Source organism: Aulostomus chinensis, chromosome 5, assembly GCF_037954235.1.
Source record: "Aulostomus chinensis isolate RoL2024-O1b breed Wild chromosome 5, RoL_Achi_v1.0, whole genome shotgun sequence".
Taxonomy (NCBI): domain Eukaryota; kingdom Metazoa; phylum Chordata; class Actinopteri; order Syngnathiformes; family Aulostomidae; genus Aulostomus; species Aulostomus chinensis.
In genome coordinates this window covers 11,664,688-11,689,283 of record NC_141324.1, presented here as the reverse complement: position 1 = coordinate 11,689,283, position 24,596 = coordinate 11,664,688, and the positions used below count along the sequence as shown (strand labels likewise).

At 41.9% G+C, this 24,596-nt stretch overlaps 1 protein-coding gene across 2 annotated transcripts in view; it reads left to right on the top strand.

Moving 5' to 3' along the window:
* LOC147261193 (3',5'-cyclic-AMP phosphodiesterase 4B-like) overlaps positions 1–24,596 on the top strand; it is a 55,332-nt gene that overhangs the window by 12,448 nt on the left and 18,288 nt on the right. The window contains exons 2-7 of one of the 2 annotated variants that reach the window (XM_086203131.1): positions 1,685–1,830; positions 4,239–4,465; positions 14,327–14,521; positions 14,612–14,648; positions 15,454–15,524; positions 17,415–17,464. In XM_086203131.1, the coding sequence (XP_086059257.1) occupies positions 1,786–1,830; positions 4,239–4,465; positions 14,327–14,521; positions 14,612–14,648; positions 15,454–15,524; positions 17,415–17,464 (625 nt within the window). In that variant the 5' untranslated portion in view covers positions 1,685–1,785. Of the gene's footprint in view, positions 1–1,684; positions 1,831–4,238; positions 4,466–6,303; positions 12,637–14,326; positions 14,522–14,611; positions 14,649–15,453; positions 15,525–17,414; positions 17,465–24,596 lie in introns of those variants that run through there. The other variant, XM_086203132.1, reaches the window with a different exon arrangement.

Genomic DNA, 24,596 nt, shown 5'->3' with positions numbered 1-24,596 from the left:
AAAGTCCAAAGACATGCAAATGGGGACTACGCAAATTGAATTGTCTAATTTGACCGTAGGCAATGGCTGTGAGTGTGAATGGTTGTTTGTCTATATATGTTGGCTCTGTGGTGGACTGGCGACCCGTCCAAGGTGAACCCTGCCTCTTGCTCAAAGGCTGCTGGGATAGGCTCCATCCCTGCTGCAACCCTTAACAGGATAAGTGGTAGACAATGGATGGATGGATGGATAGAAGGATGTTTATCAGTGTTCTTGTGAATCCCACAGTACAAAGGACAAGGTAGTGCAAACTCTTACATTACTGAGAACCATTCCCTCCAGCTCAAACCTCTTATCTTATACCCCTTTCACACTTCACCAAAAAAGCGGGTCAACACGGGTTTTTCGGCACTCTGAAAGGGTCGACTCTGCATTTCGACCCGCGTCGACCGACTTGCCAAGCAGCCCGGGTGTTTAGTGGCTCGCTCAGCTCAGCTCACCTGCAGTGTGAAAAAGGCAACCCACATCGTCTCAGGTTTCACGCGACCTTCTTGTCGCATCCTGATTTTGTCACTGTGCCGCCTGTCAGACTTCACCTGTAGCTTCTTCGAATCCCTTCCAGACTCGCCAAAGCACCATCCTCCTTCGTTGCATTAGCGCTCGGAAATTTTCCAATCTGCGCCGAGTTGTATGCTTTGCAAAAGAGACAACATTGCAATGCACGCAACAACAATGCTAACGTTCGACTCTGCGACATTTACATCTCAGCGTTCCAGCGCACGTTTATGTGAAGCGATGACGTTGTCAGCGCGATGACGTACGAGAGAGAAAAACACAGGCACGCAGCCTCACAGCGGGAGTTCAGACCCGGGTCTTCTGGAAGCTTGAATGCGCCCTAATGCAGAGCAAACGCGGGTTCAAAAACCCACATTGACACAGGTTTTTCAGTGTGAAAAGGGTATTAGAGAACCTAAAACACACTGAATACTCTGCTCTGCTTCTATTTCAACTCTTGTGACCTGTTTATAAAAACTGAAAGCAGCAGGCAGCGTCTCATGTAAATGTTTGTTTTGAAAGCTACAAACAAAATTGTTTTTTTGTGCTCCTTTTTCTCCATCACACATGACCTGACTGGCAGCTCTGGAGAGCAACAGCATATTATATTTATTTATTCCAGCCACATAAATAAGTCAATCATCAATCTGATCATTCCATAATTAATAAGTGTTATTGTGACTTCAGAGCAGGCTTGCATGGCTGGAGTTTAGGGGAATGACTTTCACTGTGTCAAACTCTAAGTATACTGTGAGTCTTCCGTAAGGTCCCGTGGTGAAAGGAGCTTTTTCTTGTTTTTGTCATACCATATTTTTTCACATCTCCCAGCCCTACTGACCAACTTCATATTTTAAATGGATTAATGTCAAAGTCTAAGCTGCTAGGCGGTGGAGAAACAGCCACTGTCACTACTGACTACAAGAGTCATATTTCTCCAGTTTCCCTGAAAGTTAAGGTCAGGCATCAGTTGGTCATTGGTTAAGATTAGGATTGTGTGTGTGTGTGTGTGTGTGTGTCTCTGTGTGTGTGCTTGCTTAGTATTTATTGATGATTGATGCTGTGTGTAATGCCAGTGAGTAAGACTCAAGACTATCATGGTAATTGTAAGGGAGGCAGCCTAACTTTTTGCTGCTCCCCTTCTTTTGTTCAGGTGGACCAATGAGACTGCCCTGATCAGTAGAGGCAGGATAGAGCTGCATTGTACATCAGCAGTGGACAGTGAAAGAGAGAGACTCTGGCAGACCGTCCCTCATGATGAAGAAAAGCATTAGTGCACAAGGGGTCATGCCAGGCGATGTAAGTATCGATTTTTCCAGCTCATCATTCTGTTTATAAGTATTCATCAATGCTTTCATTACACAGGCACCCGTGATATTGTTCTTCTATCTGAAATGTTTCCTCTCGCCTCGAGAGTTTACAACCTCATTCCTCCAATTTAAACGGTTACTGTCAAATCTCTGTCTTCCCTGTGTTTCATCCTGAATACAGATAGGGTACATAAAGCTCTTCTGGGATTTTACTGAGACAACAAGATGAAATATGCCCATATGTGGTCAGTGACTCATAAACAGATGACTCTTCTATCCACAACAAGCTGTGTGTGTGTGTGTGTGTGTGTGTGTGTGTGTGTGTGTGTGTGTGTGTGTGTGTGTGTGCGTGCATGCGTGCGTCTGAGAGAGATTGTGTTGGAACAGAAACAGTGAGGTTAGGGATACTGTGTTGGGTGCCTCTGTGTAAGTGAGAGCTTGGAAGACGATGGTGTTTACATGGAGGTGGTGGTGGGGGGGTGGAAGATGCTAAAAGAGAGCTCACGCCAGGATGACATGCATTGCACTGACTGAATGGAAAAAATGGATTGGAGAAAGGACAGAGATCTGACAGAGCAGCCCATCTGTCTCTTCTCAACACAATGTGTTTATGACCAGCCGGACAGGGCATGTCATTAATGGTGACATTGTCCAATAGAAGCTTAAAGGTCACATCCTGTAAGTGTTTTCTTCCTGTGGCTGGCCTCAATTACTCAAAATTTATCTCAAGGCGAAAACATAGCAAGCCTTGTTTATGGTATAAATACTATAATTTGAAGTAAAGCTTTACAAACTGATGTATGAGACTTCATTGGGACGAGCATAGGAACGTTTCCACCCTTGGTTTGAAGAGAATCATCAGATGGATCTTACCTACTTGGAGGCACCTCTGCCAGCAGTCAGTAACCTGTGTGAAGAACTATGACAGGAGAGATTTGAGGACACCTTTCAGCAGGACTGCAGTCAGCAAATTCTGACAAAATTCAATGAGTACCTGAGCTACCTGAGAAAAGACTACAGTAGAATGTTTTTGGTATTTCTTTCTTTTGCCTTATCTTGTGTGTGCTGTGCCCTCACTCACCTGCCACTCTGTCACCAGGTCTAGCCTTCGTCCTTATCAGTCTGAATGTCTCACCAGGATTCCCTCTTTTACTGTAATTAGAAATATATTTTTAGAATAATTACAATAAGTGGAGTTGATGGAGGATTTAGTAATAATTTTGATTTTTGAATAATCCATGAATTGTAATTATACTGATCTAAGTATTCTTTAAACAATGGTCAAACATTTGATTTACTGACTTTAAATCAGTAAATCAAATGTTGTTTGTTTTATTTTTGTCTGTTGGGGTGTCCACTTTTAAGTATTTTGGAGAAAAAAATAGTCTGTTTACTTACATAAGATTTAATAATTAAAATATGACTATAAAGTGCATTCAGGTAAATGATAATTTAATGACTTGCAAGCAAAAGAAATCATTTTCAGCTTGCAAGAGGATCTTTTTGAGGAATCTCATCATTCCTGGTTGTATTTCACTTGCATGTCAATATGAAGTATGTGGTTAGGCGCTGTTCTGTATGTACAAATCCATTACAGTGATTAGATCTCTGATCACCTAGGGAGAGTCACAAACAACCAAATACATAGAGTACATGATACGTATTCAGCAAACCTTCTAAAAATGTGTGTCTGGGTTTTGGTACCTGAAGAGAACCCACACAGTCACAGGGAGAACATGCAAATTCCACACAGAAAGACCCCATTCCTGACCCAGGGCTTGAACTGCGACAGACCACTATCCATCCAAGACCATCGTGCTGCCCCAATCATTTTTATCTGTCATAAATTGTCTCAAAGATTTTAATTTGGTATATTTTTTTCTCCTGCATAGTTAATTTACAGCCCACTTGTGTGGTGAATTGTCTCATAGCTTTTAATTACTTTTTTTGTTGTTTCGTTCTGTATTTTTGATTTACTTCTCACTTGGATCTGGCTCTATTGACTATGTTTTATATTGGAAACGATTTGCGTGTGTTCCCTATGCCTTTGTGGGTTTTCACCTGCTGCTCCAGCTTCTCCCACAGACCAAAAACCTTCCAGTGAGGTTGACACTAATTTGCTTGGACGTGTGAGTGTGAGTGTGACTGGTTGTCTGTTTTTGTATGTCGGCACTGTGATTTGCATGTGACCTATCAGTTTTACCCTGCCTATGATTGGCTCCAGACACCTGCAACCCTGAATGAATGAATTGTTCCTTTTTTTTAACCCCATGTCCCTTTTGTAATTCAAGACTGCTCTGAGTTTATATTATTTTGTTCACCATATTTCATGTTGAATCATTTTTGCGTTACCTACACTAATAATGGATGATTTCATATTCTTTCTGTGTCCATTAGGAGGGGCAGTTTACTTCAGGCAGCACCCTCGGGGTAGAAGTGTGTAAAGTCCACAGGCGATTTTCTGGCAACCTGCAGCTGCCTCCGTTGTCATGGCGACAGGCAGAGACAGAGAGGGACAGGGGAAGTTTGTGCTCACCAGAGGATCCAGTGACCCACACAAGACCAACAAGCCTGCCCATTGCTTCTCTACCCCGCATTGACATCACAAAGGCAGACACCAACTGGTGAGGCTCATAGCCACAGAAAACATAACCTCAATAAGAGTTTTGAGAGAAGTCCACAAGATATCATATTAGTTATTATTTTTGCAATTCTCAGTCACTGTCCTTTCTGTCAATCACTGTCTGCTTGTGAGAAATGTGTTTCCTTTTTAGGTTGTTGAATTGTATTCCAGCAATTTGGCATTTTGTTAGTAGTTTGAAGATGGTTTTCACCACACTTCAAGCTAACTGCATTATACAAGTCAGAAAAAAAGAGATCCAAACACCAAAGAGCTTTCAATTACAAATGTATTATATATATATATTGTGTTCGATTTGACCGTTCTTGTGCATACACGTCATGATGTAACTGTTAGTCCCATATTTACCAGCTGTACCGCTGTGACATTATTCCCTATTTGGAGTCTTTTTAAACTTTATGGAGTAGTGTACCTTGTTTTGGTATTTTATTTTCTCACTTTAATAGATACCTGTCCAGGGTGAACCCCGCCTCTCGCCCGTTGATGCTGGGATAGGCTCCAGCCCCCCCCCCCCCCCCCGACCCTTACTAGTAAGGAATAAGCGGAAGGCGACGACTTTAATAGAGAGGCACCAAGTTGGTAATAAAATACTTAGTACATATGACAGCTATCTAGCTAGTTACTGTTGCAGCTGAAAATGATATATTTATTATTAATTGTTGAGATTTATAGAGGAGCCACACTATCAAATGATTTATCCAAATACAAGTTAGCACAGAGCTACCAGGAAGTAGAGTCCCTGGTATGCATGCTCTTGCTGTAGGGTAGGAATGTTACCACAGTTACAAGGTTTATATACTGTTATATGTAGATAAATCTACCAGTTAGCAGTGAGCACAGTAAGCATTGTTAGACCTCATATGGAGAGGGCTTGAATGTAAGACTATCATTTATATGAAAGTGAATCTATCATCAGTTTTTGACAGCCCTGCCTACTCCTACTCTGTCCTCACAGTATCAGCTCCTTGCCTGCCCACGTGTCCTCCTTATGTCTCATGTTGTGTGACTCACTTGTATTTAGGTTCATGATTTCTTGCTGTCAGTGTCAGACTCTCTGTTCTACATGCCTGTTTTGTGTTTGCCTTTCAGCTTTCAATTTGGTCAGTGTAGGTTTTTTATTCCCACATTTCTGGTTTGTTCCTCTTTTGTTTTGTAAAGCTTTTTTTCAATTAAGTGATGCATACATTACAAGACAGGTGAAAAACAAAACAAGTTGTACACAATAACAACAACAAAATGGTGAGACATGCAGCTAATGGTCTTTTCTTAATGGTATGTATGCACGTGCATACAGTAGGTGTGTGTGAGCATGTGAGTATGTTTGAGAAATGGGGGGATTCATTTTAAAGATTGTGATGTAGGAGATTTGTGATTATCGGGGGGTGGGAGGCTAATCCAATAGACAAAAAGCGGTCATAAAATAAGAGTAGGAAGAGAGGAAAACTTAAATAACATCCCCTTTATCATCCCCTCCATCTCCCAAACCCCTTCCCTCTCTCTACATCAGTTCCATTCTACTTTAAGATTGTAGGTGAAAAAAGGTAAGTTTTGTCCCCCTCAGGTGCCCCCTGGCCCTGGATAGGGAGTGAGTCAGCAGATGGGGGTCACCTCCTGATCCCTCATCTTTCAGAGCAACCCACAGGCCTGATAGGAGGGGAACTACTCGAGTGGGTATAAGGTTTGAGTGTGCACTCAGAGTTTTTGTTAGATTTGTGTTATATTTATAGTATTTATTCAATAAATAATTATTATATTTCACTTTCTGTTACTTCAGGGTGAAAGGTTGGGGGAGATAGAGGGAGGGAGGGCAGCTTGGCAGAAGATGATTGGAAAAGAAGATGGTGGCCAAAGCTTTGTTTTGTATAACATGACCTAAAGATTCAACAAGGTTGATTTTCAGACCACATCACCCTTTGAATCTGACAGTTTTCTGTGGCCATGTGCAATTTCCTGTGGATTAAACCACCTGGCAAGGAGATAAGTAGAACGGGACGGACAGATTTTATAGTAAGATAATAGTTTTCATGAGGGAGTGGGACATTGCTAGTTTTCAGGAGAAAAACAAGCAAACAATTAGAAACTAATTAACGCAGAAATAACAATAATAGCAGTAATAATAATTATGACATTAAAAAACAACAACCGTTATCACCATCATCATCCATACCACCGTCACCATTGACAGTGGTATGGATGGACCATGAAGACAAAGTAATAGGTAAATAAAACATTTCCTCCCTTGTTTTTGTTTTTAAATGGGGATTGGTTGATGGTGTGATTGGGTCTCAGGCAAGAAAAAAGGGGAGGGTTTCAGTTTTGTAAAAAGTCAATGAGTGGTGACCAGACTGATCTATAGATACAGTATATGTAGGATTTTCAATGCGTAATGTTTGTGTTCTTTAAAAAAAAAAAAGTCTTGTTTTTTTTATGTACAGCTCATTAGTGTGTTTAATTAGTGTGTTTCTGGCGATAAGCTCATTTACCATACGGTGCAGTGAGTTATGTGGAGAATCTTATATATTAAATATGTTGTACATTTTTTATCAAGAGACATATGTTATGAATCAGGAGCAATTGGAAAGTCTGATTTGCATTTTGTTGTAGTTATGCAGAGGCTTTGCCAGATTATGCCATAATTCTGTGTATTTTGGAATGAAGTTTTGTCGTTGTACAAATGTTGATTAAGTCTGAGCTTGATGCTAAGTGTAACATCATGTTGTTACATGTAGTTTGGATAGGTGCTTTCCATCCATTTTCTACTGTTTATCCTGTTAAGGGTTACGGCGGGGGGGCTGGAGCCTATCACGACTGCCTTTCGTGCAAGACGCGGGGTTCACCCTGGACAGGTCACCAGTCCATCACAGGACCAACACATAGACAGACAACCATTCACACTCACAGTCACACCTACAGTCAATTTAGAGTATCAATCAGCCTCGTCCCCTCTTGATGTCTTTGGACTGTGGGAGGAAGCTGGAGTACCAGAGAGAACCCACACAGGAACAGGGAGAACATGGAGACTCCACACAGAAAGATCCTGTGATGGAGCCGGGGCTCGAACCCGGAACCTTCATGCTGTGAGGCGACAGTGCTAACCACTGCACCAACGTAACCCCCCCCCCCCCAACCAGTGAATTGTTCTTGAAATATATGTTGTGTGATCCCATCTGACCAAGTGTGGTATTAAAGTATTCTCTTGTCACTGAGAAAGTCAGAGTTGTTCCACATTGTGGTGGACGTAGATGGTTTGAGTGTAGACTTAGTGACTTTGTGGAATTTCCACCTGGCTGTCAGAGTTGCTGATAATGTTGTTGTTTTAGAAAAGGGATGGTGTTAAATAGGCTGACTGATGGACTGTTGGTCTGAGATGACAATTTTATTGCAAAATGTCTGTTCTATATTTGACCATGTATTGTCTGATTGGTGGGTGTGCATACATTTTAATTTGCGCTGCAATTGTGTGGCTAGATAGCTAAGATTAAAAAAAAATGTAGTAGAAGTCCTTGTGTTTTTGGGTTTTGTAGAGTTGTGAATTCGATTCTTGGTGTTTTGTTTTTCCAGTAAAATTTGGTAATGACTGATGCCAAAATATATGAACCATCCATCCATCCATTGTCTTCCGCTTATTCCTGTTAAGAGTTGTGGGGGGGCTGGAGCCTATCCCAGCATCTATGGGCGAGAGGCAGGGTTCACCCTGGACGGGTCACCAGTCCATCACAGGGCCAACACATAGAGACAGACAACCATTCACACTCACAGTCACACCTACAGTCAATTTAGAGTATCAATCAGCCTCGTCCTCTCTTGATGTCTTTGGACTGTGAGAGGAAGCTGGAGTACCAGAGAGAACCCACACAGGAACAGGGAGAACATGCAGAGTCACACAGAAAGATCCCGTGCCGGGATTGAACCCGGAACCTTTTTGCTGTGGGGCGACAGTGCTGACCATATTTCAATTAATTTAATTTGAACCATAAAGGGTCAATTGGGATGAAATCATAGAAAGAAAATAATTAATTTTGGAAGTACTGTAATTTCAGCTGTTGCAATTTGGATATTATGGAAAGTGGTAGGTTCATCCAATGGAAGAGGTGTCAGTTATGGTTTCAAGTAATGGGATACAGTTGAGTGAACAGCTCTGACAGCTTTGGGGAAATGTGAATTTCCAAGTATGTGATTTGACTTGTGGATAAAGGAATAGGTGAGTTGTGGGCCGCCACATCCCAGCTGTGACTGCACAGTGGGACGATTGAACGTTTATGTCAGTTTATGCAGTAGTTATATATTTTTCTGAGTTTGATTATTTGGGATAGGGATGAGAGAGGGTCATGTGACCAGAGTAAAATGTCATCAGCATAAAGACAGGTTTTATGGCATGTTCGGTACCTGAATTCCTTTGATATTGGTATTTTGTCAAGTGCCTACAGCTAGAGGGTTGAAGAAAATACTGAATAAAAAGGGAGAGAGTGGCCGTCCTTGCCTAGTACCAGGAGTGCAGTGGGAAAGGTCGTGATGTTAGTCCTTTGTTGATGACTGTGGCTGAAACCCCAAACCAAATTTTTATAAGGTGGGCAGTAGGGATGTCCGGATCAGCGTGCCGATTTAGCATTTATTACATCGGTGATCCACCGATCTGCATTCAAAATCCCGATCCGATCTTGAAAAATATCAATAACGTCATACATTTATAGCCGGCAGTGTATAAGTAAAAGGTGCATTTCTGCCCTCTACCAGTCATCACTGCCGTGCTCTGAACGTATGTGACGTATTGAGGTCGAAGGTTTCTGCCGGCCGCACGTCTCCACATTTTCAAACAAAACAACTACGTCGGCTGTGTGGCGACTCTATGAGTTGGAAGACGAATGCAGACCCACAGCAAAAGGCAAAGTCTGCAAGCTAATGGTTTCACATGGTGGCAGCAACAGAGCCTCCTATAACACAATTAATTTAATTCGGCATCTCAAGAGACACAAAGCAGAATATAAGGAATACAGCGCTGCTACCGAAACAAAAGTTGGTCTGAAGCAGCAGATGCTGCTTGCTAGTTTAAGAAAAGACAAGTTTCCAAGTAACCCGTGGAGAGAAGGACAAGATGATTACCCAAAGGCTCACAGAGTCTATTGCTCTAGACGACCAGCCCATTTTGGTAGAGAACACCGGCTTTCATAGGCTTTTGGAATTCTTGGAGCCACATTACGAGCTACCGTCGAGGCACTTCATAACGAGCACAGCAATACCGGAACTTTACATTAAAGTTTGGACTCACGTACGGGATCTTCTGTGTTCTTCAATTGGTAAAATAAACAAAATGTGAGGAAAAGAAAAGCATGGATTGACCAAAATTGAAGCAAAAAATCCAATTTATTTATCTTATTTATTTATGCATTATTGCAATGCACCAAGAGAAAAGTCTGAATCCAGTGGATTCAGTTTATTCAAGGAAAGAATAAAGATAGGATCAGTAAAAAATTGGGACCGGAAGTTACTCCATCCATCCATTGTCTTCCGTTTATTAAGGGTCGCGGGGGGGGTGGAGCCTATCCCCGCGTCAACGGGCGAGAGGCAGGGTTCACCCTGGACGGGTCACCAGTCCATTGCAGGGCCAGCACATAGAGACAGACAACCATTCACACTCACAGTCACACCTACAGTCAATTTAGAGTATCAATCAGCCTCGTCCCCTCTTGATGTCTTTGGACTGTGGGAGGAAGCTGGAGTACCAGAGAGAACCCACACAGGAACAGGGAGAACATGGAGACTCCACACAGAAAGATCCTGTGCTGGAGCCGTGACTCAAACCCGGAACCTTCTTGCTGTGAGGCCACAGTGCTGACCACTGCACCACCGTGCCACCAGCAGTTACTCATCATTAAAAGATCGGGATCGGATCGGGACCAAATAAATGTGATCGGGACATCCCTAGTGGGTAGGGATATGAGTAACCAGAACTTACTAAATGTTTATTTAAGAAGGCGATGGCATGTTGTGAATAGTCTATTATAATAAAGAATCAAAGGGGCTGCATGGCTTAGAGGTAGATTGGCCGTCTAGCAACTGAAGGGTCGCTGATTCAATCCTCAATTCCCCTGGTGAGCAAGATACTGAACCCCTAATCGCCTCTCGCCTCTGATGATGGCCCTGCAATGGTGACCCATCTGGAGTGTACCCCGCCTCTCACCCAATGTCAGCCCCCCCTCCCCCCCCGCGACCCCTAATGGATAAGCGGAATAGAGAATGGATGGATGGAATAAAGATTCTATTGGATGAGTGACTGCCTTTGATGAGGCCGGTTTGATCTTGATGGATTATGGATGAGGTTACTTTTCTAGTGAATGAGGAAATGTTTAAGTGATCATTTAGATTTTTCTAAAATAATTTTGCATTAAGAGAAATTGGGTGGTAACTTGGTAGAGCATTAACATAATGTATTCCCTAGGCTCCTACCCTAACTTTATTCATCACAACTAAATGCCTGACCCTTTTAACTTGTGAGGAGAAGCCAAAATGTCCTACTTAAGTCATAACTCAGTGTATCTTAAGATGCATTGCTCACACGTTATCATCAATGTGGGAGAGTTAAATCTAGATGTGTTTCCTTGGGCTTGGTTACTCGAACATTAAACAACAAGGAAGCAAGGACAAAGAGGCATGGAGGCCAGAGGGGAGAGAAGGCTCAGGTTAGACCATGCAGACTCATGCAATGTAAACTCTTTGTACAGAACTCAATGTAGTGGTTTGACATGCAGGTGCTGAACAAACAAGCTGTTGATACAGGTGCTCTGCCCTAGCTAGCACTGTGTAAGAATTTAAGTGATGTGTTTCTATATTTGTGTGAGGTGATGTCATGAGTAACTCAATCTCATCTGTCTATCCATCCATTTTCTTCTGCTTATCCTGTTAAGGGTCGCGGCTGGAGCCTATCCCAGTGGCTTTTGGGTGAGAGGTGGGGTTCACCTTAGACAGATCGTCAGTCCACCGCAGGGCCAACACACAGCCATTCACACTAACAGCCATACCTAGAGTGTCAATCAGCCTAGTCCCCATTTGCATGTCTTTGGACTGTGGGAGGAAGCTGGAGTACCAGAGAGAACCCACACAGGCACAGGGAGAACATGCAGACTCACACAGAAAGATCCCGTACCCGAGCCGGGACTGGAACCCAGAACCTTCTTGCTGTGAGGCGACAGTGCTGACCACTGCACCGCCGTGCCGCCGTTACTCAGTATCAGTGAAACAAAATTCAATCTATGTATTTATTCAATTGAGTAACAGTTATTGTAAGGAATGTCAACTTTCCTTGTCTGTTCTCCTCTACGCTGAGTGTGACAAAGCCTGCCACGATTTCTCTACTGATGTTATTCTCCAGTCTTTACAGATAATTACCTAATGTTGAATTAACATGTGCAATTTTGCTCATAACATATATACTTAATAGAAAAATGTAATCATTCATTAATGTAAAAGATAGATTAATCATCACACTATTTTTAATAGCTGTATTGCTTGTCCCCTATTCCCTGAATTGTGGTGAAAATTCCCTGAGTATCTATTCAACAAGAGATATGTTTAAAAAGTGAATGATTTAAGAAATTAAACTGACTGTTATGCTGATAACCAAGGGCCTCATATCCCAAATCCTTTTCACCGCCTCCTACTTGACTTGGTTTGGAAAAGGTGTGGTTTGACCTGGGAGCTGTGGTCGAGGTCAAAGTATTTCCTACATTAATACCCCTGGCACATATCCTTTTATAGGAAAAAAAAAGTAGGTGGCCAAGTAAAGGACAGGTGGGCGGATGAATGCTGACTAATCTGCAGTGATTTAATAAAGGAAAACAGTCACTGTGAGTCCATTCCATGTGTTCCAGCCCAGATTTGCCTCAGCATCTGCCAAGCCTGCATTATTTCAGCCTTTGGCCTGTCACTGGAAAGAGAGACGGTTAGTTTGTGTGTGTGTGTGTGTGTGTGCGCGCGCGTGTGTGTGAGTGTGTTTGTATGAGTAAGCAGCCACTACATCAGTTTCTTTGGTGCCTGTCTGATGAGAAGGGAGGAAGTTGAAGGCGAGAGAGGAATGTTGCGGAGGTCTTCAAGGTGCAGAATTGGGCACTTTGACTTCAGCGACGATGTGGTCAGTGCAGCTTACCTCTCAGCTCCCAGGTGACGGTTTAATCTTATTCCTTGTAATAGTGCTCCTTTCAAAATGTCTAAAGTATTGTGTACTTTCTGTTCTCACCTACCCTTTGTATTTTGAAATGCTTGCATCATTTGCAGGTTAATTAGTGGAACTGTAAGGTAAGAGTACACATTTGCAAAAGAAATTTCCCAAAAGAGGGGAAAAAAGTTATATTTGCATCCTTTTTCTTATGAATTAGTGGAGACAGTCATGATCTTCATAGGTGCTGAACAAAATTATATGTTTCAGTTTCCCATCTGTGCAAGATTAAGAGATTAGAGCCTCACGGGTAAAGTGTGTTCAAATTATATAAAAGTGGGATTTGAATAATAGAAAAGGGAATGCAGATTATTTCTGCTGTCCTGTTTGTGTGTGTGTGTGTGTGTGTGTGTGTGTGTGTGTGTGTGTGTGTGTGTGTGTGTGTGTGTGTGTGTGTGTGTGTGTGTGTGTGTGTGTGATTCAGTGGGATGTTTGCTTGGTTTGTATCGCATTTAGCAGAAAATACATAGGAAGAGAGGGATGCAGTTTAGTCTTCATGTGATGGATTTCAGAGGAAAGCTAGATGTGAACTTGTGATTTGTTTTCTCTTGTCACTGCTATTATAATGTTAATGTTTCATTAAATGCAACACACGTTTGAGAACAGATGTCACATTCAGGCTGAACGCAGCACCAGTCAAGAGTTTTCTTTTCTATTAATTTACAGTTTTGTGGCATCTGTTAATCCTACAAGGCATCAGTATATTGACCTTTCAACCACGACCCTCCAGTCTATCTGACTTAGTCATCTCGTTATATAATAGCTCACCCTCCCTGTCAACTTCCTATCCATGATGACAGATTGTTTCCATCTGCATCAGTGGTCATTTTATTGGGGCATTAGAAAATATTGGAAACATTTTCCATGTTTATATTGTGTCTGACTTTGGTAAAACTGCTTAAACTACATGGTTTTTATATGTTTCTTTTTTCTACTATACATGTATTTTAACAAAGCCTAAAAAAAAATCCATCATTAAATATTCAATATCATAGTTGAATATTCATGAATACAAAAATTATGACAGGAAGTGCTTGTGTGTTTCATTTAGCCAGTAGCTATTCCACCACAAACTCGGATATAGATATGAACACTGCAAAATACGGAAACAAAAGTACGTACAAGTTTGTAAAACCACTTGGAATGGTTTGGTAATAGTACATTGTTAAGATATGGAAAGTCTACATACATCAACTGTATCATAAAGAGAAAATTTCTCTCTCATACATGCTATAGATGTTGGAGAACCAATGAATAAATTAAGCAGTATTTCACAATTACCACACCCTGAACCCCATCTACCACCCTCCCAACTGAGCAGCAAAGCATGCGTATTTGATGAGCACAATAGTTTTGTTTTTAGGCCATTGGTGGATGGGTAAATAATCATTTGAGGATTTATGCAGCCATCACATTCCTGGATTTGTTGCGCAAGCCAGTACTTGGCTTATTGAAACTGGAGTAGATGATGAGGATGGTTTTATAAATCTATATTCTTATTAGACTGATAGATAATGAATGGTAAAACAGACATTTTTCACAACTATGCTGCTGTGTAGTGTTTTCAGTCAGTTATGGAGTTGATTTCTTATTTGATGTGACGATGTACAAGATTTAACACATCACTCCTTTTAGCTTTGAGGGAGAGATTGGCCCTTCTCTGTGCTGCAGTTCATCAGAACCACAGGCCTCCCCAAGCTCAGGCCTGGTTTTACATCCCAACGTGGCGGGACACAGCCAACGCAGAGAATCCTTCCTGTACCGTTCTGACAGTGACTACGAACTGTCACCAAAGTCACTCTCTCGAAACTCTTCCATTGCTGGAGAACTGTGAGTGAGCTATCTCGCTGTCTGAAATAATAAAAGAGTCTATTCTTTGCAAGCATTTGTTGTTATATCACAATGTTTGTCCAATCCTAGGTATGGGGAGGACTTGATTGTGACTCCATTTGCCCAGGTAAGAGCTGATGACAAGTCAATACATGTGCAAGGGTACATCAGCGTAGTTTTGATCTTTGATCTTAATTAATCTGTCCTTTGGTAAAAGTTTAAAACAAGCAAACATCATTTTCCCAAAGGTCATTTAAAAGTGAGGCGCCTGAGTAACGTTCATCGTCAACATGTCTGCCACCTTGTGGCTCTTAGTCATCATAGCATTCCTATCTTTAATTGTGCACTCAAATGGTTAAAAGCATTTTCAGAATACACTGTTTTGTCAGAAGGTGCCATCGAATGAAAGCAGTGGCTGCCGGGTATTTCTTCCTCTCAACATATTTTAGAAACAATTCAGGAGCATGTTGTTCTTTTGTTGTTTTTTAGAATCCAGGTCCATTCATGTGCTAAAACATACATTTTTCATCTTGACTTGATGCATTTTGATACCATTCTGCTTCGAAAATGAGACTGAAGATTTACACCGATTTACATCCTAACTTATAACACCAATGGAAACAATTTAGAGACTCTCAAGCTCAGTCAACTACATTTTTTAGACATTAGAGAACAACACATTAGCACCAAAAAATACAGAAAACTAATTTTGAGAGGTCCCGATAACGCTGTCCCAGTGTACAGTATGTTTAGAGTAGTGATCACAATCCTTATAATTGTTTGTACCTGATGGTGTCACAATAGCAATGTTCTATGAAGCTTGAAAACGCCAATCTTCATCATGCTTATATTTATTATGTATTTCACCCACAACTCTTTCTACTTGTGGTGTCTGCATGTGATCTTTATTATTTATTTATTTATTTATTAAGGTTCTGGCAAGCCTCCGGATTGTCCGCAACAACTTCACCACCTTGACAAATGTACAGTGTGTATCAAATAAGTAAGTCATCAAATTGCTTTCTTACTTTCTTGTATTGTTTGGTTATGCAGTGAAGGATTGCCATAAACATCATCCTTATCCATGTGAATGCAGATTGTAAACCTGATATGACATCATTTACTGAGGTTGTCTGCCTGTGAATTCCAGCTTCCATTTAAGATGTCTGTGTGTCCCACTAAGGGGCACCAGTGCATCAGAAACATTTCTGTATTTCCCCATGAAGGAACTTCTCACATTCAACTGAGTATTGATTTAAAAACAGCCAAAGATCCTTGAACTTATCCTGACAATAACATTTTATTTTGTTTTTGGCAAAAGATGGGTTTATCTGACCACATGAGACTCAATGGGCCCTGTTTGTTCGATGTTGTTATGTATACACCTGTTCTGTTGGGCTTTTCTTTACACTCATTTAGTCTTACAGGAAGAAGGCAATGCCTATTTGTAAATAACTGCTCCTGACATCTTTATTGCGTTCCTCTTTTAACTGACAATCACTCAGCCTTGCAAAGACATGTATGATAAAAGGGGTATATAATAGATGTCAGGAGGAAGAAGTTACAAATTCAATCCATCCATCGTCATCTTCCGCTTATTCCTTACTATTAAGGGTCGCGGGGGGGGGGTGGAGCCTATCCCAGTGGCTACGGGCGAGAGGCAGGGTTCACCCTGGACAGGTCACCAGTCCATCACAGGGCCAACACATAGAGACAGACAACCATTCACACTCACAGTCACACCTACAGTCAATTTAGAGTATCAATCAGCCTCGTCCCCTCTTGATGTCTTTGGACTGTGGGAGGAAGCTGGAGTACCAGAGAGAACCCACACAGGAACAGGGAGACCATGCAGACTCACACAGAAAGATCCCAAAGAAGAAGAAAGAAAATGAGAGAAGCACCTTGGCTCAGCTCGATATTTTCCCTAAGCAAAACAAAGGAAGTATCAATCTGCAGCTGAATTGTGGATTTAGCATGCACCAGGTGGAAAAAAACACAATAAAACTGTTATTATTTGAAGCTAGATTACTGACTGCTAGCAGCCAATTTCACACGATTTGCTCTTCATTAAACTGGAGCAATGTTTTCTTTGCCTGACGTTAGGCAACTTACAATTCGTATTGAATCAAGGGCTTGGGAAAATCACTGCTTTTTTAATGTGGATTTCTTGAAAATACAGAGGCAGATGAGAAAAATCTCAATGTTTCAATATAATCTAATGAACAGTTAGAGCATTGAGTATGCAGATTGGATGTCTAACAGAGAGACGAACAACCATTCACACTCACAGTCACACCTACAGTCAATTTAGAGTGTCAATCAGCCTCGTCCTCTCTTGATGTCTTTGGACTGTGGGAGGAAGCTGGAGTACCAGAGAGAACCCACACAGGAACAGGGAGAACATGGAGACTCCACACAGAAAGATCCCGTCCCTGGGTTAGCGCTAACCGCCCCAATCCACCTGCCGTGCCGCCCTAAATTACAAATTGCCACTCTGTTTTCATCTGTCAGCAAGACTTGAAGACTTTAAAAGTCACACTATGCATGATAACAAATTTGTGCTTAAGAACATTTCATAAACGCTTTTCCTGGTCACTGATGTAGGTCAGTGGCTGCATTTGCATCAGGTCTGCCAGACCTGTCTCTCAGAGTCAGTATAACTTAAGAGCGACAGGTCACTGTGAGCCAAAACTAAATTATACATGACAGTGTTGCATGGTTAAAATCTGAACTATGGCCAGTTAAGAGAACCCAGGGTGCATCTGTTTGTCTTTGTGCTGCGTCAACAATGACTGCTGTTGAAACCTATTTGTACCTATGAATTTTATTTTTTTTTACCCGTTAGGCCTCTGATTTGAACACATTCTGACTTGTTTCTCTCTGATTGTAGGAGATCGCCCGCTGCAAATCAGCCAACTGTCACCAAAGTTTGTCTGTCAGGTGAGTGTCAGGCCTCCCAGTGATGGGTAGCCTAATGTGATGGAGAATGTACTGATGCCATCAGAAAGATGAAATGTGAGGAACTCTGATTCTACTCTGACAATCAGTGTCAAGTTAACTTCATGACAAAGCTCTGCTGAAACAACCATGACTGATATTCTCAGTGTGCTAGTGCAGGACATCTATAGAGTACAAACAATTTCATTAGCATGTGACTTTGAATAGTAAAAACTGACACATGCTGTTGCTCTTACTGCTGGAAAAAAAAAAAAGGAGCAAGACTGTGAGAAACACAGAGAGCACAGGTCCAGAATCAGATAAGGTTGAAGTGAAGGAGGAAAAGAACAGATGAAAGAAGTGGAAGAGGGAGGTTGGGATATTGTTTCCTGTTGTACTGGTTCCTCAAGCACAATTGACGTCAGTAAGGCCTGCAAACGGGTACTGTCCACTTCCTATCAGCACAGATGGGCTGCTATAGCGTCCCCCAGCAGGTAAACATACAAGGAAACTGTGAGTCTCGTATTGTCCTCCCTTCTCTATGCTTGAAACAGACCTTGACCTTCTCTCAGTTTTTGCCAATGAGCATAAATGTCTCATTTGCGCATCCATCATGACACATCTTGGAAGTTAATATGAGAAAAACAAATATGATGAATTCTGTTGGAATTTGTTTTAAACCTCTGAGCTCACTTCTGTTTGGAAGGCAGCATCTCACTTCTTCCACCAAGTTATCAGGCTTTTCTGAGCGTACAAAAAACACAAAGTCGACCTGCTGCCACAGAATAATAGAGTGTTCAAGAGAGTGTTGTCAGAGGGAGAGATGCCCTCATATTCTCCTGTGTTCTGCTTCATGTCTTGTTTTTGTCAACTGTCTGACTGGAAAAGGAGAACAGATTTTTCCTGTTTTGCATCTGTGTTTCCACTGAGGCAATATTCCAAGCACAGGAAAAAGTACCTGCATCTGTCTGAATAAATGGTTAATGTAGAGCTGTGTGAAACTGACATACAAAACCGCAGTGAGAATTCCTACTTGTAAGATTGTCGTCACCCTATTAAAATAATGGCCTAAGTCATAATCTAAAGTTTTGGGGAAAATAGAATATAGAACATTGTGATTGTCATCGTTGTCGTCGTTGTCCTCCTCCTCTTCTTATCCGGTTGGTCCGGGTCGCGGGGGCAGCAGCCTCAGCAAGGAAGCCCAGACTGACCTCTCCCCAGCCACTTCCCCCTCTTCTGGGGGAATCCCAAGGCGTTCCCAGGCCAGCCGAGAGATATAATCCCTCCAGCGTGTCCTGGGTCGGCCTCGGGTTCTCCTCCCGGTTGGACATGCCTGGAACACCTCCTGAGGGAGGCGTCCTCACCAGATACCTGAACCACCTCCACTGACTCCTCTACCTGGGGGAGCAGCGGTTCTACTCTGAGCCCCTCCTGAAGGACTGAGCTTCTCACCCTGTCTCTAAGGGAGAGCCCAGCCTCCCTGAGGAGGAAACTCTTTTTGGCCGCTTGTATTCAGGATCTCGTTCTTTCGGTCATTACCCAGAGCTCATGACCACAGGTGAGGGTTGGAACGTAGATCGACAGGTAAATCAAGAGCCACGCCTTTTGGCTAAGCTCCCTCTTCACCACAACAGACTGGTTTAGCACCCACATCACATGCCGCCCCAATCCACCTGTCACTCTCCTGCTCCATCCTACCCTCACTGGTGAACAAGACCCCGAGATACTTAAACTCCTCCACCTGAGGCAGGACCCCCCGACCCGGAGTGGGCAAACCACTCGCCAATCACCCATTGTGATTGTATAACATTGCTGGGTTTTTATTGAACTTAACCCATTTCCAACATCCAGTTTTGACAACTTTTTGAAACCTGACAATCAATTGTCCTTTTATTCCATAAAGCAAACTCAAAAGGTAAATAACTCTAATCTAAATTGAACAAATGTCAGGTAAATCAAACATTGAGGAGGCACGTCCCTCTCCTCACTTGTCCAGCTCTTCTTTGCTGGGTTTTTGTACCTATCCCAGTTCTATTCAGTTTATTCCCTGAATCTTCATTCTCGCTCATCTTGATTTGCCTAACTATGTGGCAAATTGTCAAAGAAGTGATGACACTCAACAGGTATCACATGTTTCATGGACTGATTCTGTTGCTTCTTGAAGCAGCCGCCATCATGAAAGCTTGTTAAATTGCCCAAGTCAGACATTTTATCTTAAAGAATCAAAAATGTTGACTTAGGCAAAAAATAAAATGGCCTAAGTCACCCTCTTGACATAGCCCATTGTCCAATAGGGCATAAAGAGCAGGATCCTTTCAACTGAGGATTTAGGCGATTTTACCAGAGATGACCAGCATTATGAGGAGATGATTTAGGCCAAAAACTATTTTTTGTCAAAAAATGACTTATGCCATTATGTTAATAGGGGGACATTGTGTGAAATAAAGAAAACACAGTCGGTCAAAGAGGAGAGCTCACAGTTTTCTGACGTTTTCAATCAAATGAGATATGGAAGAAGCAGAACAAGATTGCAGTCACGAGGTGAAAGTGCACATGAAATCTGTGTGTGTGTCTGTGTGTGTGTCTGTGTGTGTGTGTGTGTGTGTGTGTGTGTGTGTGTGTGTGTGTGTGTGTCCGTGTGATTGTTTGTCAATTGGAGGGGATTGGGGGTGCTAATAAACATCAGCCTAGCTGTTAATGCATCACAGCAGGCTGTTTATGCTGTTGAACATCTTACCCAAGTAACATGAGGAGGATATTGAAGTTTTCCTTATGCGAGTTTGCAGATTATGCAGCACACACTGTCTTGGCCCTATAGTGCTCAGTCCCCTGAGCCCAGTGGCCAACAAAGAGCTCACTCTTTCCTGACTGATTCAGATTAGAGGCTTTGCTCTGTATTAAGCATGAGAAATCATTCTCTTTAGGAAAATGCCATCAAGGACTGGTGAATAATTAGCAATAAGGTAGCATTGCTCGAAATAAGAGTGGTTGTCTTGAAATCGAAAGGCTGTTAGTTTGACCCCACCACCACCACCACCATATAAAATTGCTTCAACTGGAGTTAGCTAAATATTATTGAAGATGCTAAAGGACGCCTGCATACATGACTAGTCATTTCACTCAAAAGGGTACATGAAATGTCACAGCCATCCATCTTCAGACTGGCCTTGAGATATGAATGTTTCTCAACAAGAAGCCCCCAGATGTTAATATGTCAGGTGGAGAGGTGAGAGCTGTCCATCTTCGATCATATTCTGTAAGAATCAATGAAGGTAGTCGTGATTTTTAAACTGCATGGTTTCTGAAAAAAAACAACGCATTTTACAGATGTTTACATTTTTCACCTGCTTCAGCCACACGGTAAGGAGCCCACTCTGTGAAACAAAATATGGTGCGATTCATGCCTTGAAATAACATGACCCAACTGTGTGCATAAAATGCTGAGGGTGTGGAGCTCTGCACAATAAGCATTATTCATTTGCCTTTTGTGTGTTTTTGTACACCTGCGACTAACGATAGGCCAACTGAAACAGGTTAAAGTCAAAGAATAATGCCATATACTTAATAAGGGTCTTTATTTTTGTATCCTTTTAAAACGTTCATGTATCAGGTGAAACTTGACGTGCTTCGATCACTGTTCTGCAGATGAAGTATGATATCAATGAAGAACTAAGGTTGAGTTAATTTATGAAGGATGCTTATCTGACTCAACAATCTACCTGGTATTCATGATGACTACTCTCACTATCTTTTATCTTTCATGGAGAATGCCTGGTCCGAGCTGTAAAACATCATAGCACATGTGAATGCTTTTTTCTTTAATGGAATCGCATCGGTGTCAAATACGAGGATATTTAGTTCAAAATGGAAACAGCTGGCTTGGCTCTATCAGACAGTGACAGAATATATCCCTGAACACTTCTCAAGCTCACCAGTGAACACCTTTATATCGTTTGTTTTATCTCGATAACAGTTCAAAATTGACAGTTTCCTCTGTTGCATGAGTTAATGTGATTTTCCTTGTTTAGGAACAGTAACTTCAAAGAATATCGCAGAGTGTTCATGAGGGTGTTATTAACCTCTAATTCTCTCATTTTGACAAGAAAGCAAAAGTTTTTGTTTTTCCCAAAATGACTTGGAATTGTGAGGGACAGTGAAATCAATATCGTTACCCATTCTCTTTCGTAAAGTTTACTCCTTCACATGTAATAGTGTTGGCTGATGGATACACCACACACAGTTGTCCACAACTAATTTTCCTGTCATTGTCTGTCTGGCCAGCCCATTCCACATAAGTTACTGAACACCTCTGTGCTCAGCTAAACTCCATGTCAGGTTTTCCAGGCTCACAGCCAGAGGAGAGGATCTGGAGGGCTGAAAGCCTACAGTCTGGTTAAGTATTTGAATTATGTCATTGACGTCAGCAGAGTCATAAACCTCACTGCAGCCCATCCCTCAGACTGGCCCATGCCAACACAGCTCCATGGTGCATAAGGGAGCTGTCAAGGCCCTGATTAGGTGTGTGGGGGTTTGTGTAACAGCTGAAGCCTTTTGTTTTAATAGGTGAAGAGATTATGCAGCAATTATAAACTGTAGAAGGAGTGCAGTCGACAAAGAGTGAGTTTGGTTTCGGGGTTGGGCATGAATGTTAACTGTACCATAGATTCTCTAAAGATTACTTCATTAGAAATGTGAATACACTTTAAGCGTTTCACTGAAGTAGTAGTGGCAAAAGTGTAAACAATTAGATGGTAGATGATTTACATGCATAACATTACTGGTAACACACACATGCAACTCCTGTAATCTGAATGATTAGAAGACATCCAATCTGCATACTCAATGCTCTAACTGTTCATTAGATTATATTGAAACATTGAGATTTTTCTCATCTGCCTCTGTATGTTCAAGAAATCCACATTAAAAAAGCAGTGATTTTCCCAAGCCCTTGATTCAATACGAATTGTAAGTTGCCTAACGTCAGGCAAAGAAAACATTGCTCCAGTTTAATGAAGAGCAAATCGTGTGAAATTGGCTGCTAGCAGTCAGTAATCTAGCTTCAAATAATAACAGTTTTATTGTGTTTTTTTCCACCTGGTGCATGCTAAATCCACAATTCAGCTGCAGATTGATACTTCCTTTGTTTTGCTTAGGGAAAATATCGAGCTGAGCCAAGGTGCTTCTCTCATTTTCTTTCTTCTTCTTTGGGATCTTTCTGTGTGGAGTCTCCATGTTCTCCCTGTTCCTGTGTGGGTTCTCTCTGGTACTCCAGCTTCTTCCCACAGTCCAAAGACATGCAATTGGGGACTAGGCTGATTGATACTCTAAATCAGTGGTCCCCAAACTATGGCCCATGGGCCGGGTACGGCCCGCCTCCACATTTGGCCCGGCCTCTGCACAATACCAGAGACGCATTTTGATTTTTTTTCCATATGTGTATTTGTATTTGATAATAAAATTGATAACAAGCGATGAATTATTTTCATTATTAACTATTAAGGTGTGTTCACTAGGGCTGCAACGAGTAGTCGACGTTGTCGACAAAAATCGATAATAGAAATCGTCGACGATGAATTCCATTGTCAACTATTGTCGCCACACGCGTTTTTCCAACAGAGTGAGGCCTCTCAACTGATTATAATCTCTGCTGAGAGTCGCTCATGCGCAGTAGCGTCTCTGTCTCTGAGCGGTAACATTCAGGAATGCGGTGTCAATATCAGGTACGCGTACCAAAACTTCTAAAGTTTGGGAGCATTTTAGCCTGGATACAGCGGATAAAAGGACTACTTGTAGAGGTTGCAAAGCAGACCTTGGTGTCATGGCGGTGATGCAGGAACATTTAAAGAAGCCCGTCGGGCAGTTGAAGGAAACGGAGTCTGGCTCGCCTCTGTGAGATTCAAGCAACATTCAAGCCAGTACGGTTTTTAGGACACACATTGTACATTTTATAAGCGTGTTGTCGCTATAAAAGAGAGCTCTAGCATTATGAGACTGTGCCTGACAAACGTGTTTTAAATTAATGAATGGTCAATAAAAGATGTATTTTTCATTGTACCCGTCTTTATTGTTTATTATCATTTGCCACATAATTAAATCAACTTCATGCCAAATTTAAGAAAAAATTAATAATTATCAGATTAGTCGACTAATCGTTTCAATTGTCGGTGACTAGTCGACTATTAAAATAGTTGTTAGTTGCAGCCCTGATGTTCACACCAAACGCAACGCGAATTTTCACGTCGCTTTATTGGAGCGAATTTGATCGCTGGATCAATGTTTATATTTGCGAATAAAGCAACACGAAAATTCACATTGCCGTTTGGTGTGAACACACAGTAACTATTTCATACACGCATAGAGCGTGACATTCTATTCCACCCTTCTGCAGTCTGTGCCCCTATCTGGCAGCACCCCAGGAAAAAATCCTAGACCCGAACCCAGAGGGAGTTGTTTGGTAGTGTCATTATAGATTTCCTGACCTTTTTTTCTGTGAAGAACCCAGAGAGGGTTGTTTGGTTGAGTGGCTTTCTGGAAAACAATACATTTTTACGTTTAGGCAACCCCATGATCGTCACTTTTTCTGTTACAAACTGACCATCAGAGAAGGGGAAAGTTATGTGGCCCTCACAGAAAAAAGTTTGGGGACCTCTGCTCTAAATTGACTGTAGGTGTGACTGTGAGTGTGAATGGTTGTCTGTCTCTATGTGTTGGCCCTGTGATGGACTGGCGACCTGTCCAGGGTGAACCCCACCTCTCGCCCATAGCCGCTGGGATAGGCTCCAGCCCTTTATTCCATAAAGCAAACTCAAAAGGTAAATAACTCTAATCTAAATTGAACAAATGTCAGGTAAATCAAACATTGAGGAGGCACGTCCCTCTCCTCACTTGTCCAGCTCTTCTTTGCTGGGTTTTTGTACCTATCCCAGTTCTATTCAGTTTATTCCCTGAATCTTCATTCTCGCTCATCTTGATTTGCCTAACTATGTGGCAAATTGTCAAAGAAGTGATGACACTCAACAGGTATCACATGTTTCATGGACTGATTCTGTTGCTTCTTGAAGCAGCCGCCATCATGAAAGCTTGTTAAATTGCCCAAGTCAGACATTTTATCCTAAAGAATCAAAAATGTTGACTT